Genomic DNA, 15,485 nt, shown 5'->3' with positions numbered 1-15,485 from the left:
ATCTCCACAGCCACAGTAAATTTTCCAGGAGAGCTGACATATGCTGGGATGAAGGTGATCCATACTGCACAGAATATCAGCATGCTGAAGGTTATCAGCTTGGCTTCATTAAAATTATCAGGTAGTTTCCGAGCTAGAACAGCTAACACAAAGCAAAAAACAGCCAGCARGCCAATGTAGCCGAGCACAGCCCAGAAGCCAACAGCAGAGCCTAATGCACATTCCAGGATGATCTTCTCCTTGTATGTGCTCAGGTTTTTCATTGGATATGGAGGGTTGACAACCAACCAAATAACACATATTAAACCTTGAATACATGTAAGAAAAAGTACAGTCATTCTTTGTTGTGCAGGCCCAAACCATTTCATGACATTACTACCTGGAAGTGTAGCTTTAAAGGCAATTAAAACCACTACAGTTTTGCAAAGAACACAGGAGATACARAGAACAAAGGTGATACCAAACGCTGTGTGTCTCAGCATGCAGGACCACTCAGAGGGAGCTCCGATGAAAGTTAATGGACATAAGAAACACAGAGTCAGAGAGAAGAGCAGCAGGAAGCTCAGCTCAGAGTTGTTGGCTTTTACAATTGGAGTTGTTCTGTGTTGAAAGAAAATAACTGCAGTTATAATGGCCAGACAGGCCCCGAAAATGGATAATGCAGCCAGGATGATAGCTAGGACTTCATCAAAAGACAGAAACTCCACAGGTTTTTGTAAACAAGCATCTTTTTCTTCATTGGGCCAGAATTCTGTGGGACATTGGAAGCAATCTGGAGAATCTATAACAAAAAAAGGTTTATGTATCATTAAAATAAGTAATGATTGATGTATTCGTGAATCAAAAATAGTTTAAAACAAAAACAACTGGACTTGCAATTCTAAAGTTGAAGATGTTTTGTTTCCCATCCAGGAGGCTTTTTCAATTCAAATTCTGTAGTGAGCTGTAGCTTTAATAGATCCACCTGAGAAGCCATGTGAGGACTTGGATTCACATGTAAATCATGCTGGAGCCCATCGTCTTTCACAATGGAGGCCCTGACTCCCAAAAGAGGTGTTCTGTTCACATGCTTGAAGGTGTAAAATGTTTCAAAGTGCCCTCCTTAAAGGCTGATTTATACTTCTTGTCGCACGTCTTTTACCCCCCTCTGAGTGACAAAAAGTTTTGCAACATCCGTCTGCACTCCCGCTGCAATCCCGTTGACAGCTGTCCTGTACATTGCCCCCTGTCAGCACCCCGAAGCGTGGAGGTTGCGGCTCGGAGCGTGTGATTGGTTCACAGTTTGTGGGCAATTTTGTTTGGATGTCAGTATATGCTGTGTCACATCGCTACCCACTACTCCCTTCCAGAGGCCGGTTTTTATTTCTAAACATGGATAGTTTCGAAGAGCAACTCACTGAGGCGGTCCGGAGGTACAATCATCTGTGACTCGTCTACTGCGTGCTGAAGGTGAGGGGAGATCCGGTGGGCAAGTTTGTTGAAACGAGCAGCGGACATTCGAAAATAGGAGAAGTGTTTTTCGTCATCCATCTCCCGCATCTGTTGAACCAACAAGCTAAACTCGCAACTAGCAACTGTCAGGTTTGGTGGCATGTTTGGACCCAAGTGCAGACAGGCAGGCAGGCATGTTCAAAAAGTAAAAGTATTTATTAAATAATAAACAAATAAACTGGTGGGGCGGCAGTGCAAAAACTTACAGAGAGCAGGTAAACACGAGGAGAAGTCAGGGCGGGAGACCAAACAATGATCGGACGAAGGTGGAGAGAAACTGAGCAGTATTTATACAAGCAGAGGTGAGTGGAAATGGAAGACAGCTGAGCTAATTACAAGTGTAGACCAGTGTGAATGGAAAGATCTGGAGAAGGGTGAAATTGAGATAAAGAGGCAATGTCAAGAAGAATACACAAGAGGGAGGCACAAGGACAACAGAAAATAATCATGCAAAAACACAAACCTCACAGCAACAAGCAGTTATTTACATGCTAAGCTATGCGGTGGGAGGGCAGAGGGTGGGATTACTGTAACGTATCCCCCACGTCTTTTCCCAATATAAACACTCAATGCTGTCGGTGACACACGCAATTACGTCATCGCTGGGCTGCAGCCGCACTTCTTGCATGAAGTATAAACAAAGCTTAAGGCTCCAGGATGCTGCTGCCGAACTGCCGAAATCATGCCGAACTATCTCAGTTTCATGACGAATATTGCATGACTTCTGTTTGCATTGCCGATGCTTCGGCACTTCTTGTCGCAACCCGCATGTCGAACTCTTCACCCCCCTCCACTTAAGAACATATACAAACTATATGGTGTGATTGGTCAGAAGTTCGTGGGAGTGTTTGTTTGTGCTGAAAGTGCTCAGACGCTGCATTTGCTTCAACCACTCGCTTAAAAAAATAGAAAAAATAAAGAAAAAAGCGATCGCTTCCAGAGCCCACTGTTGTACCAGGAAGCAGCGATTTATAAAGATAGTCAAATGTCCAAAAACTCACAAAAAGGGATAAAACAGACATTTTTCATAGTGAAATCTGACTGCTAAAATCTTTGGAGCTTAATCCAGGACCAGTTTGTTGATAAATAACGTCAAGTGACGAGTCTCGGACTTTTTTCCCGCATTGGACTCCCCCAGGAAGAAATCCCATGCAGTGACATATGCTGCTGCAGGAGGGGTTTCCCAGGAGCTCGGCGCGGGGTGTCTCAGGAGCTATGAAAGGTCTGTGCGAAAATGAACGCTGAACAACCATGTGATGGCGTGTTGACCGGTTGGCTGCCGAGCAAACATACTGCCTTGCTTTAGTCCTTCTGTCTGTATGATTTGTGAGTGAGCTGTTTTTGGTCACATTCCTGAGGGTGTGAGTTGGGGTGAAACTGACAGGGAATCTGGCTTAAAAACTGCATTGTAAGTTTTTGATAGTTGAAATCTGAGGCCTCATCCTCTGTTTGGCGTTGGCCTTTCTTGTTTCATGTAGATGGCTTCCTTTACCCCTATCTCTCTCAAACCATATGTCCTCTCTATCCAAAATATGAACATTCTGGTCCTTAGGTGAGTGTCCCTTATCCTTGAGGTGTCGGTGGACAGCTGAGTCTTGTCCTGAAGAGCTTGCTCTACGGTGTTGAGCCATGCGTTCGTGGAGATGTTGTTTAGTTTCTCCAATATAAAAGTCTGAACATTCCTCACTGCATTGAACTGCATACAACTCTGGAACGCTCTTCCCCCTGACATCCATAATATTGACTCTCTTCTTACTTTAAAAAACAACTCAAAATGCATCTGTTCAAGTTAGTCTTCTCACTTTAATTTCTTAGTTATTTTCTTTTAATTTTAGTGTTTTCTTGTTGTCATTTTATTGTTAATATTGTGTTTTTAATGTTGTAAAGTGTCCTTGGGTGTCTTTGAATGGYGCTAACAAATAAAATGCGTTATTATTATACACCACATTGCTCAGCTTGGGTTTAGGGGTCTTGTCTTTGTGATGGACCAATCTCTGTCGAAGGGTTCGGTTGGGTTGTGCACAACGTCTGTTTATCTCCATTCATAAGTTTTTCACAATTTGACTATCTTTATAAAACTCTGCTTCCTGGTTGGCTCGGGGTGCGAGTCATTTTTTTCATTATTTTTCTTCTTTTACAGAGTGGGTTGAAGTAAATGCAGTGCACAGCGCTGTCAGCACAAACACGCATGAGTTTTTCTCGGTTTGTCTATCTTTAAAACTGCTCAAAACAGCCTGCTCTAGTCAAAAGCGAGTTTTTCTTTTTTTCTTCTGCTGTGTCCGTTCGAGCACTTTCAGTTCAGACCAATTACACATTACCGTCGACACGGGAGGGGGATCAAAATGTTCTGCCGGGGGCTTGTGCCAAAAGGCACTGTCGACACGACGTTGCGAGGCCTGGTGACACAATTTTCGTCACTAAACTGCGACAACCGGAATACTCACTCCAACGTCGGCAGTTCGGAGCAAGTATGTTTCCAGCTTAAGGAATACACTTTGAAACAGGCAGATAGTTCACACGTTCAAAGATGTGACCAAAACACCTCTTTTGGGAGTCACACAGGGCCTACATTGTGAAGGACGATTGGCTCCATTTTTATGTGAATCCAAGTCCTCACATGGCTTCTCAGGTGGATCTATTAAAGCCAGCATATCAGCTCACTACAGACTTTGAAGTGAAAAAGCCTCCTGGATGGGAAGCAAAACATCTTTAACTTTAGAACTGAAAGACCAGTTGTTTTTGCTTTTAACTCTTTTTTACATTGATCATGACCTGGGTAACTGAGAATATTCACCAGTGTATTCATGAATTAAACATTTGAAGATACCTGTCATGTTACTGATCTCTCCTTCAGGACATGGTATACAATCATAGCAGCAGATGGGTTTTCCTTTCTGCAACACTTTACGGGTTCCTGGAGGACAACTCTCAGTGCACACTGACACTGGAACCTGTCACAACAACATGGCCATATTTTTTTTTAGTTTTACAAAGGAGCTCAGTAGTTCTCAAACTATTTATTGTAGTCATTAGGTTTATTACTTGTGTGACACCTTCTACCCAAGATATGTTCCTGTTGACCTGAAACTCCTGGCCTTTAGGCAGTGATGCATCATAATATCCTACTGTTATCAWCTCAGTGACTCCTCTTTCACTCTTCTGCCAGTTGACCAGCTCATAAAAAGAGACAGGATCACCATTAGCATCAAATGACACATGGTAGCCATTGCGTGAAAAGTTGACATTTTTCAGTGCACTAAAAATCTGTAAATTATTTACAAGAAAGAAAAAACACAACAAAGTTAAAAACCAAATACTTCATGTATGTAAAAAAACTGATGGATGACAAAAAATGTGAAAAAGGTTTTCATCACTGTTGACCTGTTTGGGCTCCATATTGATCTTTCTGTCACAATGARTGGTGAGATTTGTTTCCTGACATCCTGCATYGTGAATGGCATGAGCGACTGCATAAACAGCTTTATACACCATGTTAGTCACTCTTAAYTGAGATGTGTCCGTGTACGGACTTTTTAGTGTTTTAATGTCTTCTTTTCCATCACACACTCTTTTGTCTGTATTGGCCACTACGTACACATAAAGACAAACAAAGATTGTTTAATCTGTCTAAAATGAAATACTAAGTGATGTTGTTTAAGGAACTACAAAAAATTATTGTACACAAAATAGTCAACATTTAAAATAACTGTTATGTCATTAGCAGAGGCATCAGCAACATAAAAACCAGCAGCAAGTGTCATTTTCTTTAGTTCGAACAATCAAGAACATGTCTCAACACAGCAGTACATTGCTTCATTTATTGTCTTAGATTCAAAATAATAATGATTTAACTAGTGCTATTTTGTCTATGTTGTTTTCATGGTGAAATTTGCTTACTTTTTATCAATGTGCAGTTGAATGAAACCTCCCAGAACTCAGTAAGCATTGAGGAGGCAGCTACTTCACTGGGAGAGAGATCCAACAGGAAGTCTCTCAGACCTGGAATAACWGATTTCTGARTRGCAAMTCCAATGGCTCCTGCACAGAAACTGTAACTCATGAAAAGTGGGTCRGCYATCCAGCCTTCACTTCCTATCCACTGACGAGGYGGTGGAGGCTCCAGAGCCAGCTCTTCTAACAGTACCTTCATATCTCCAGAGGCAAAAAAAGCCACAACAACCAGAGCTGTTGATCTAAAGCAATAATAGAGTGTAATCAGTTAGCTCATTTATACCACATTAGAATTACATGTATCTTGTGTAAATTATTTTTATATAGGCATAACTACTGGGTATGTGTGCAGTAACAAATATAATAACATATTGAGAAAATACAAAAAACTAACTTCAGATTATTCTGTAACAAAAAATTTTTTAGAAATACCTTTCTATTCATGTTTTAGACAAATGTCTCAGTTGTGTACAGTAAATGAAATATTTTGTCATGTTCTAACCTGCGGATCACATCAGCCACTCTCTGGATCTTGCTATGTGGGTCGGTTCGATATAAGGATTCAGAGTACTCCACACAGATCCCCTCTTTTTTTGCAGCCGGAAGAAAAGATGCCATGCCAAAATTTCCATAATCGGTGTCTGAGTAAACAGTACCAATCCAAGTCCAGCCAAAGTGTTTCACCAGCTTTACCAATGCCTCAACTTGGAACTGATCACTGGGAATCGTTCTGAAAAACGTTGGGTACTGCTGCTTATCTGACAGACATGCACAAGTGGCAGCATAACTCACCTATATTTACATGGAAAAATATTGTTATTGCTTTTTAATCCAAAGGTATATTTTATGCATTTCTTTATCAATAACAAACTATTTACCTGTGAGATGTTGAAGGCTGTAATGACGTGAGATATGCTGATGGATTCCAAAGATCCAGAATCTCCAACAACAGCCATCACTACACCAGATTGGGAACAGTTTTTGCCTTCATAAAACATTGGGTCTTTACCATTCGATAGTTGAAACGCTGCGTCAGATGCCCCAGGCCCTGAGGTGCATGAGTCATAGATCTGATAWCCAAGTTTGATGCCTGGCAGCAGCTCTGTACTGTTGTTTATTTCCTCAATGGCGAAGATCATTGTACGAGAGAACTGCAGACTGCGAACACTCATGCTGCACAAAAAACAGTTGTATGAGTGCTGAAATGGAGATTATAAATTCATCAAAAAGATGACATATATATATAAAAGTTCCAAGAAACAAATAAAATGACACACAGTATTAAATTATGTCTATTTTTCACAACAGAGAAATTATGTTATCTATAATTAATATTGCTGTATGCTGAACATAATTACACATAGAATTAAAGGCATCAAAATGTAAAAATCAACAACCTCTTTTTTATTATTTTTTTTCATTTAAATTATATCCATGTTAACCAAACAAAGTTCTAATGGAGTACAAAAAAATTATTATTATTTGCAGCAATTCAAAAAGTTTCCATTCTTATACTTTTGACAATCTTTTCCAACCAGTAGTTCCTCTCACTTACCCCCCTGTGCATCTTAAAGCTTCAGGCTTAATGGTATAATTATAAATCGCTGTGTGCAGTTTGTAGTGCATGGAGAAAACACCTCCAATAACAAAGTCACCATCTTTTGCAAATGCAGGTAAACGAACGGTGCCTCGCTGGGTACATTTTACTGATGAAGCCTCAGTAGTGACACCAACACCAGTCAGAACCTTATTAGATGAAATCCTTTGACTCAGACCAACCACTGACAACAGTGTTAACAAACTCACAGCTATTGTCAGGCCCATGAAGACAGATCTGAATTATATTCTTCAAGTGTTAGCATTTTGGTTTTTTTCTTTTCATTTGCTGATGTACCTCCTCTACCCTACGTCAGTTTGTCATTCACCAGTAACTAGCCAGCCTTGTTAATGATCTATTTGGGCTCCAGTTTGATATTTTTGTCACACTGAGTTGTGAAGTTTGTTTTTTTGACACACTGTTTTGTGAATGGCATGAGCAATTGCATAAATAGCCTTGTACTCTGATGAGATGCTTAACTGAGATGTTTCAGTATACAGKCTTTTTTTTTCTTCTCACTCTTATCTGAGATAGAGGAGGGGCAGTCTGCAGACTATGTATTTTAACATGTTGTACAATTTTAATTCAAAATTACATAAAATTAAACACGTGTCATCAGTGTTTTTTATTGTTGTAGTCAAGATTTCCTAACCCGAGACCAAGTCAAGACCAAGACCACAGTGTCTCGAGACCGAGACAAGACCAAGTCTTTTAGGGTTTGGACCAAGTCGGGACCAAGTTCAAGGGAGGGCAAGACCGAGACAAGACCAAGACCAGGAAAAAAAWAAATAAAAAAAAATAGTGTCCTAAACGATTGAGTATTCTGTACACGTGTACAGTGGGGGGAGGGGAGTATTTAGTCAGCCAATTGTGCAAGTTAACCCACTTAAAAATATGAGAGAGGCCTGTAGTTTTCATCATAGTTAGACCTCAACTATGAGAGACAAAATGAGAAAGCATCTAGAAAATAACACAATTTTTTAAAGAATCTATTTGAAATGGTGGAAAATAAGAATTTGGTCAATAACAAACAAGCCAGATTTCTGTCTCTCTCAGATCTGTAACTTCTTTTCTAAGAGGCTCTGTTCTCCACTCATTACCTGCAGTAATGGCACCTGTTTGAACTTGTTATCAGTATAAAGGACACCTGTTCACAACTTCAAACAGTCCCTCCAAAAACCTCCACTATGGTGAAGACCAAAGAGCTGTGTAAGGACACCAGAAACAATCTGTAGGCCTGCATCAGGCTGGAAAGACTGAATCTGCAGTACGCAAGCAGCTTGGTGTGAAGAAATCAACTGTTGGAGCAATAATTAGAAAATGGAAGACCTACAAGACCACTGATAATCTCCCTCGATCAGGAGCTCCACACAAGATCTCACCCCGTGGGGTCAAAATGATCACAAGAACGGTGAGCAAAAATCCCAGAACCACACAGGGGAGACCTAGTGAATGACCTGCAGAAGGCTGGGACTGAGGTAAGAAAGGCTACCCTCAGTAACACACTACACCACCAGGGACTCAGATCCTGCAGTGCCAGACGTGTCTCCCTGCTTAAGCAAGAACATATCCAGGCCCGTCTGATGTTTGCTAGAGTTTGCATCTTTTGGATGTTCTAGAAGAGGACTGGAAGAAAGTCATATGGTCAGATGAAACCGAAGTAGGACTGTTTGGTAAAAACAACTTGTGTTTGGAGAAGAGTGAACGCTGAGTTGCATCAAAAGAACACCATACCTACTGTGAAGCATGGAGGGGACAACATCRTGCTTTAGGCTGTTTCTCTGCAAAGGGACCAGGATGACTGATACATGTACATAAAAGAATGAACAGTGCCATGTATCGTGAGATTCTGAGTGCAAAYCTCCTTCCATCAGCAAGGGCATTGTAGATGAAACATGGCTGGGTCTTTCAGCACGACAATGATCCCAAGAACACCACCGGGGCAATGAAGGAGTGGCTTCTTAAGAAACATTTCAAGGTCCAGGGTCCTCATGTACAAAGACTTGCGTGGATTTATTACTGAAACGTGGCGTACGGTCAAATCCAGAAAACGGCGTATGCACAAAAAAATCCAGATGTATCAAACCGTGCATACGCTGGAATCCATGCACATTGCTTTTGTACATCACAATCAACGTGGAACTGAGCGCACTGAGACACCTCCCCTGACACGCCATCATTAACATATGTTAAACAGATGCAAATTACTTCCTGCATGTGTGATGGTCATGTTTGAGTGATCCCTGAGCGATCAGAAATGATTTCTAGAGTCAGGAAAATAATGAATTAAATATARTGTGAGTGAAAAAAAATCCTAAGTAAAAATAGGAATAAAATATGTTTATCACGCAAAGAATGAGTGATTATGTGTCAGTGTGTGTGTGTGTGCGCGCACACGCACACTGCTGTGTTGCGCAACTGGCTCATCCATCCGTTCTGGGTCTGAAAATAGTAACTTTGCGCACGAGTTTATTACCATTATTACTGTAAGCACAGAGGAACTCGGGTGTTTAGTAGAACTTAAATCTTTGTTTACTTCATAGCTGATGTGAAGAAACAAGTCTCTGCGCATCAGTGGGGAGTTCACATGACATGATATTGGAGAGTCCCCACAAACGCTGCACGCGCCGCAAGCTTTGTGCACAGTCTGTTTGTCTGTCAATCTTTTGCTCTCCTACTTATAGCATTTTCACAAGTTGTAAAGTGTACTTCCATGTGACATTTTGGAGAAATCCACAACAACATAAACGCGAAACACCTCCACTGCCAGCGAGGGTGCRCGCGCTCCGAAGCGCGACCATAACTCAGCCTTTAGAATCAWATGGATGAGACCGTTCCATTGGGCATGACTCTGCTTTGGGTGGACTGGACTGGCATGGTCCTGATCGGTCTGCCAGCTCCCTCTGGAAAGCTCCTGTGGAACCTCAGTTTGGTTGCTGCTTCTGCATGTGCATGTGTGGCGCACGCGGCTCCTCGCTGTGTCACGCAGAGCACAGCAGTGCCAAACTGAAAAAGGATTAGTCCTGAAAATGAGTGATGAGCCACTCTCATTGTGGATCAGAAAATTATATCTGTTTATAAATCAATGCTCTGCATGTTACACTATTTATTATATCTTTCAGTAAGGCTGAATCCATTCCTGTTAAATGTATTTTTGGCACAATTTTGCGCATCCTTTGTCTAACTCTTACTCCATGTATGTTTTGATTTGTGTCTGTGTTMATGTTTTATTCTAGTTTTCTGTCTTGTCATCTGTTTTCTTACTCCTGTCTGCCTGTGCTCCAGCCCCGCTCACTCACACCTGATCCTCATGTTTCTTCCCCAGCTGTATCTTGTTTCTAGTCATTAGTTTCCTTTTATATTCTGTTCAGTGTCTTCAGTGTTTGTCAGATCCTTGTTAACTGTTTATGTGTTCTGTTGGATATTCAACTTCTTGTTTCTAGCCAAAGTCAAGCTTTTGTATTTAGTTTGCTGCCACGTCAGCCTCTTTGTTTTCATTTTATTAAATATTTTTTCCACCTCACTCAGTCCTGCATCTGGGGTTCTTACCTAACCAAGGCATTCATAACAATGTGGATGTAATAATTGTTAATCATGTGTCTCTGGTGTGAACAATAATCATTTTCACATCATAAACAGTTTCTCAGAATCACCTCTAAGTGTCGCCAATGGAACCAGAACCACAGAAATGTGTGTAGGCCAGCCCAGGAGTTGGTGTGGGGCTGCGCACATTTCCACGCTCAGTTCAGTTTTCATACAACCGGAGTTTTGCGTGGAAAATGGCGTACACAAGGCTTTTGTGTGTGTGCACCATTGATGCATGAGGCCCCTGGAGTGGCCAAGCCAGTCTCCAGATCTCAACCACATAGAAAACCTTTGGAGGGAGTTAAAAGTCTGTGTTGTCCAGCGACAGCCCAAAAACATCACTGCTCTAGAGGAGATCTGCATGGAGGAATGGGCTAACATACCAGCAAAAGTGTATCAACCTTGTGAAGACTTACAGAAAAAATTTGACCTCTGTCATTGCCAACAAAGAATATACAACAAAGTATTGAGATGAACTTTTGTTATTGACCAAATACTTATTTTCCACCATAATTTGCAAATAAATTCTTAAAACATCAGACAATGTGATTTTCTAGACATGTTTTCTCATTTTGTCTCATAGTTGAGATCTACGTATAATGTCAGTTACAGGCCTCTCTCATCTTTTTAAGTGGGAGAACTTGAACAATTAGTGGCTGACTAAATATATTTTTCCACACTGTAGTAAACTTAATAGAGCTAATTTTGACAAAATCTTTGTTTTAGGGCAGAGGAAAGAATTTTGCTACAGAGGCAGATTGTTAACGTTAGTGACGACAAAAGTTTAAAGTTGTCCTCATCGTCCCTGAAAGTGAAGCACTGACGAATTTACAAGTTGCTGTATACTTTCTTCTGTTGTTGTTGTTGTTTTACAATATTATTTATGAATAATGTAGCCAAACATTTTTACTTAAAATTTTGAAGACATCTTTTATTGCTCCCAGAGAACCACTGCTTACTGTACTTTCCTGGAGTGCTGAGTGTGAGTGAAGAGAGTGGGGATAGGAGATAGCCGGTAAATAGCAATGAGTCAGGTTTGGATTTGAATCAGTGTGTTTTAAATCCAATGAAAGCAAGAATGTTAACTAATAAATTGGACAATAATTTGGCTATTTAGTGATATTTCCACAGATGTGGTCTTGAAATAAAATTCTGAGTCCTCAACGTCCGAGACCGAGACAAGACCGAGTATAAATGTTGTTGAATCTGAGAAAAGACTAAGACCATCAAAAGTGGTCTTAAGACCAAGACCGGTTTCAAGTACTACAACACTAGAGTTTTTAAAGAGAATTGTTAACCTGAAACAGTGAACCTGACTCATTAGTCTGCAGCATTTATAGATTAATCAGTTTTTTTTGTTTGTTCAACGAAAGCAAGAAWGTTAAATAATAAATTGGACAATAATTTGGCTATTTAGTGATATTTCCACAGATGTGGTCTTGAAATAAAATTCTAAGTCCTCAACGTCTGAGACCGAGACAAGACAGAGTGTAAATGTTGTTGAATCTGAGAAAAGACTAAGACCATCAATAAGTGGTCTTAAGACCAAGACCGGTTTCAAGTACTACAACACTAGAGTTTTTAAAGACAATTGTTAACCTGAAACAGTGAACCTGACTCATCAGTCTGCAGCATTTATAGATTAATCAGTTTTTTTTGGTTTGTTCAGAAGCCAACTTGAATAGAATAGAATAGAATAGAATAGAATAGAATAGAATAGAATAGAATAGAATAGAAAAGAAATTTAATGTCCCCTGTAGCAGAATTTTTTTCTCTGAATCAACAGACATTTTTGAACAGCCTTAGAGCAACCAACACAATTTTAGATACTTTTTCCTGATTAAGAATGTTAATGTTAGTAAAACATTGATTTAAAATTAAATTATTCAAATGTTAGGAAATCTTTTGAAACTAAAAATTTCACCAGTATAGAATAGTGACATACATAAACAATAAATCCAAGACAGTCTTAAATTCAATGTAGATGAAGGCATGGTATACTTTTAAAACTTTTGCTACTTATCAATTAGTTTTTGTTCATTAAATGTTTCTTGGAGTTCTTCTCTGGCTGAAATAATATGATGAAACACTTTGGAGCAAATATACACAGTATCAGTCCAAAACTGGAGGCCAGGATGGCAAAWATCTCCACAGCCACAGTAAATTTTCCAGGAGAGCTGACATATGCTGGGATGAAGGTGATCCAYACTGCACAGAATATCAGCATGCTGAAGGTTATCAGCTTGGCTTCATTAAAATTATCAGGTAGTTTCCGAGCTAGAACAGCTAACACAAAGCAAAAAACAGCCAGCAGGCCAATGTAGCCGAGCACAGCCCAGAAGCCAACAGCAGAGCCTAATGCACATTCCAGGATGATCTTCTCCTTGTATGTGCTCAGGTTTTTCATTGGATATGGAGGGTTGACAACCAACCAAATAACACATATTAAACCTTGAATACATGTAAGAAAAAGTACAGTCATTCTTTGTTGTGCAGGCCCAAACCATTTCATGACATTACTACCTGGAAGTGTAGCTTTAAAGGCAATTAAAACCACTACAGTTTTGCCAAGAACACAGGAGATACAGAGAACAAAGGTGATACCAAACGCTGTGTGTCTCAGCATGCAGGACCACTCAGAGGGAGCTCCGATGAAAGTTAATGGACATAGGAAGCACAGAGTCAGAGAGAAGAGGAGCAGGAAGCTCAGCTCAGAGTTGTTGGCTCTTACAATTGGAGTTGTTCTGTGTTGAAAGAAAATAACTACAGTTATGATGGCCAGACAGGCCCCGAAAATGGATAATGCAGCCAGGAAGATAGCCAGGACTTCATCAAAAGACAAAAACTCCACAGGTTTTTGTAAACAAGCATCTTTTTCTGTATTGGGCCAGAATTCTGTGGGACATTGGAAGCAATCTGGAGAATCTAAAACATAAAAAGGTTTATGTAGCATTAAAATAAGTAATGATTTATGTATTCATGAATCAAAAAAGATTTAAAAAAAAACAACTGAACTTTCAATTCTGAAGTTGAAGACGTTTTTCTTCCGATCCAGGAGGCTTTTTCAATTCAAAGTCTGTAGTTAGCTGAGAATCTGGCTTTAATAGATCCACCTGAGAAGCCATGAGAGGATTYGGATTCACATGTAAATCATGCTGGAGCCAATCATCCTTCACAATGGAGGCCCTGACTCCCAAAAGACGTGTTTTGGTCGCATGCTTGAAGGTGTGARATATCTACCTGTTTCAAAGTGCCCTCCTTAGTCCTTCTGTCTGTATGATTTGTGAGTGAGCTGTTTTTGGTCACATTCCTGAAGGTATGAGTTGGGGTGAAACTGACTGGGAATCTGGCTCAAAATTGCATTGTAAGCTTTTGATAGTTGAAATCTGAGGCCTCATCCTCTGTTTGGCGTTGGCCTTTCTTGTTTCATGTAGATGGCTTCCTTTACCCCTCTCYCAAACCATATGTCCTCTCTGTCCAAAATATGAACATTCTGGTCCTTAGGTGAGTGTCCCTTATCCTTGAGGTGTTGGTGGACAGCTGAGTCTTGTCCTGAAGAGCTTGCTCTATGGTGTTGAGCCATGCGTTTGTTGAGACGTTTAGTTTCTCCAATATAAAGGTCTGAACATTCCTCACTGCATTGGGGTGGCTGTGGTAGAGTGGTTAGGGGAGTTGTCCTGGAATCAGAAGGTTGCTGGTTCCATTCCCATCCAGTCGACTCAGTTGTTGTGTCCTTGGGCAAGACACCTTACCCACCTTGCCTACTGGTGGTGGTCAGAGTGTCCGGTGGCACCGGTGCATGGCAGCCTTGCCTTTGACAGCGTGCCTCAGGGCAGCTGTGGCTACAATTGCAGTTTGCCATCATCAGTGTGTGAATGTGTGTGTGCATGGGTGAATGTCTGTAATGTGAAGCGCTTTGAGTGTCATGGATGGATAGGAAGGCGCTATATAAGTACAGTCCATTGAACTGCATACAACTCTGGAACGCTCTTTCCTCTGACATCCATAATATTGACTCTCTTTTTACTTTAAATAACAACTCAAAATGCATCTGTTCGAGTTAGTCTTCTCACTTTAATTTCTTAGTTATTTTCTTTTAATTTTAGTGTTTTCTTATTGCCATTTTATTGTTAATATTGTGTTTTTAATGTTGTGAGGTACCCTTGGGTGTCTTGAAAGGGGCTAACAGATAAAACGCGTTATTATTATTATTTTTATAAACCACACTGCTCAGCTTGGGTTTAGGGGTCTTGCCTTTGGGATGGACCAAACTCTGTCGAAGGGTTCGGTTGGGTTTGAGATGTACCGGTATGTTGTCTTGGAAAAAAATCGTCAGAATTTATCAACAGAACTCAGAGGAGTAGGCCTCCGATTTCAACTATCAAAAACTTACAATGCAGTTTTAAGCCAGATTCCCTGTCAGTTTCACCCCAACTCACACCCTCAGGAATGTGACCAAAAACAGCTCTCTCACAAATCATACAGACAAAAGGAATAAGGAGGGCGTTTTGAAACAGGCAGAAAGTTCATACCTTCAAACATGTGACCAAAACACCTCTTTTGGGAGTCACACAGGGCCTCCATTGTGAAGGACGATTGGCTCCATTTAGATGTGAATCCAAGTCCTCAAACGGCTTCTCAGGTGGATCTATTAAAGCCAGCATMTCAGCTCACTACAGACTTTGAAGTGAAAATGCCTCCTGGTTGGGGAGCAAAACATCTTCAACTTTGGAATTGAAAGTCCAATTGTTTTTGTTTTTAACTCTTTTTTGATCGAACATGACCTGGATAACTGAGAATATTCACCAGTGTATTCATAAATTAAACATTTGAAGATACCTGTCATGTTACTGATCTCTCC

General features: G+C 40.5%; 2 protein-coding genes across 2 annotated transcripts in view; both read right to left on the bottom strand.

Annotated features, from left to right (window-relative positions):
- Positions 1-7,341, bottom strand: part of LOC106519372 (extracellular calcium-sensing receptor-like) — an 8,643-nt gene extending 1,302 nt beyond the window's left edge. Inside the window, exons 1-8 of the mRNA XM_014011007.1 lie at positions 6,998-7,341; positions 6,321-6,615; positions 5,945-6,234; positions 5,389-5,684; positions 4,873-5,078; positions 4,534-4,755; positions 4,319-4,442; positions 9-781 (exon numbers count right to left, since the gene is read on the bottom strand). Coding sequence (XP_013866461.1) covers positions 9-781; positions 4,319-4,442; positions 4,534-4,755; positions 4,873-5,078; positions 5,389-5,684; positions 5,945-6,234; positions 6,321-6,615; positions 6,998-7,266 — 2,475 coding nt within the window. The 5' untranslated portion in view covers positions 7,267-7,341. The remainder of the gene's footprint in view (positions 1-8; positions 782-4,318; positions 4,443-4,533; positions 4,756-4,872; positions 5,079-5,388; positions 5,685-5,944; positions 6,235-6,320; positions 6,616-6,997) is intronic.
- Positions 7,342-12,646: 5,305 nt separating this feature from the next.
- Positions 12,647-15,485, bottom strand: part of LOC106519371 (extracellular calcium-sensing receptor-like) — a 4,376-nt gene continuing 1,537 nt past the window's right edge. Inside the window, exons 4-5 of the mRNA XM_014011006.1 lie at positions 14,086-14,273; positions 12,647-13,549 (exon numbers count right to left, since the gene is read on the bottom strand). Of these exons, the coding sequence (XP_013866460.1) occupies positions 12,651-13,549; positions 14,086-14,273 (1,087 nt within the window). The 3' untranslated portion in view covers positions 12,647-12,650. The remainder of the gene's footprint in view (positions 13,550-14,085; positions 14,274-15,485) is intronic.

This window comes from Austrofundulus limnaeus, unplaced genomic scaffold, assembly GCF_001266775.1.
Source record: "Austrofundulus limnaeus strain Quisiro unplaced genomic scaffold, Austrofundulus_limnaeus-1.0 Scaffold76, whole genome shotgun sequence".
Lineage (NCBI taxonomy): Eukaryota > Metazoa > Chordata > Actinopteri > Cyprinodontiformes > Rivulidae > Austrofundulus > Austrofundulus limnaeus.
This window is presented reverse-complemented; position numbering and strand designations above follow the sequence as displayed.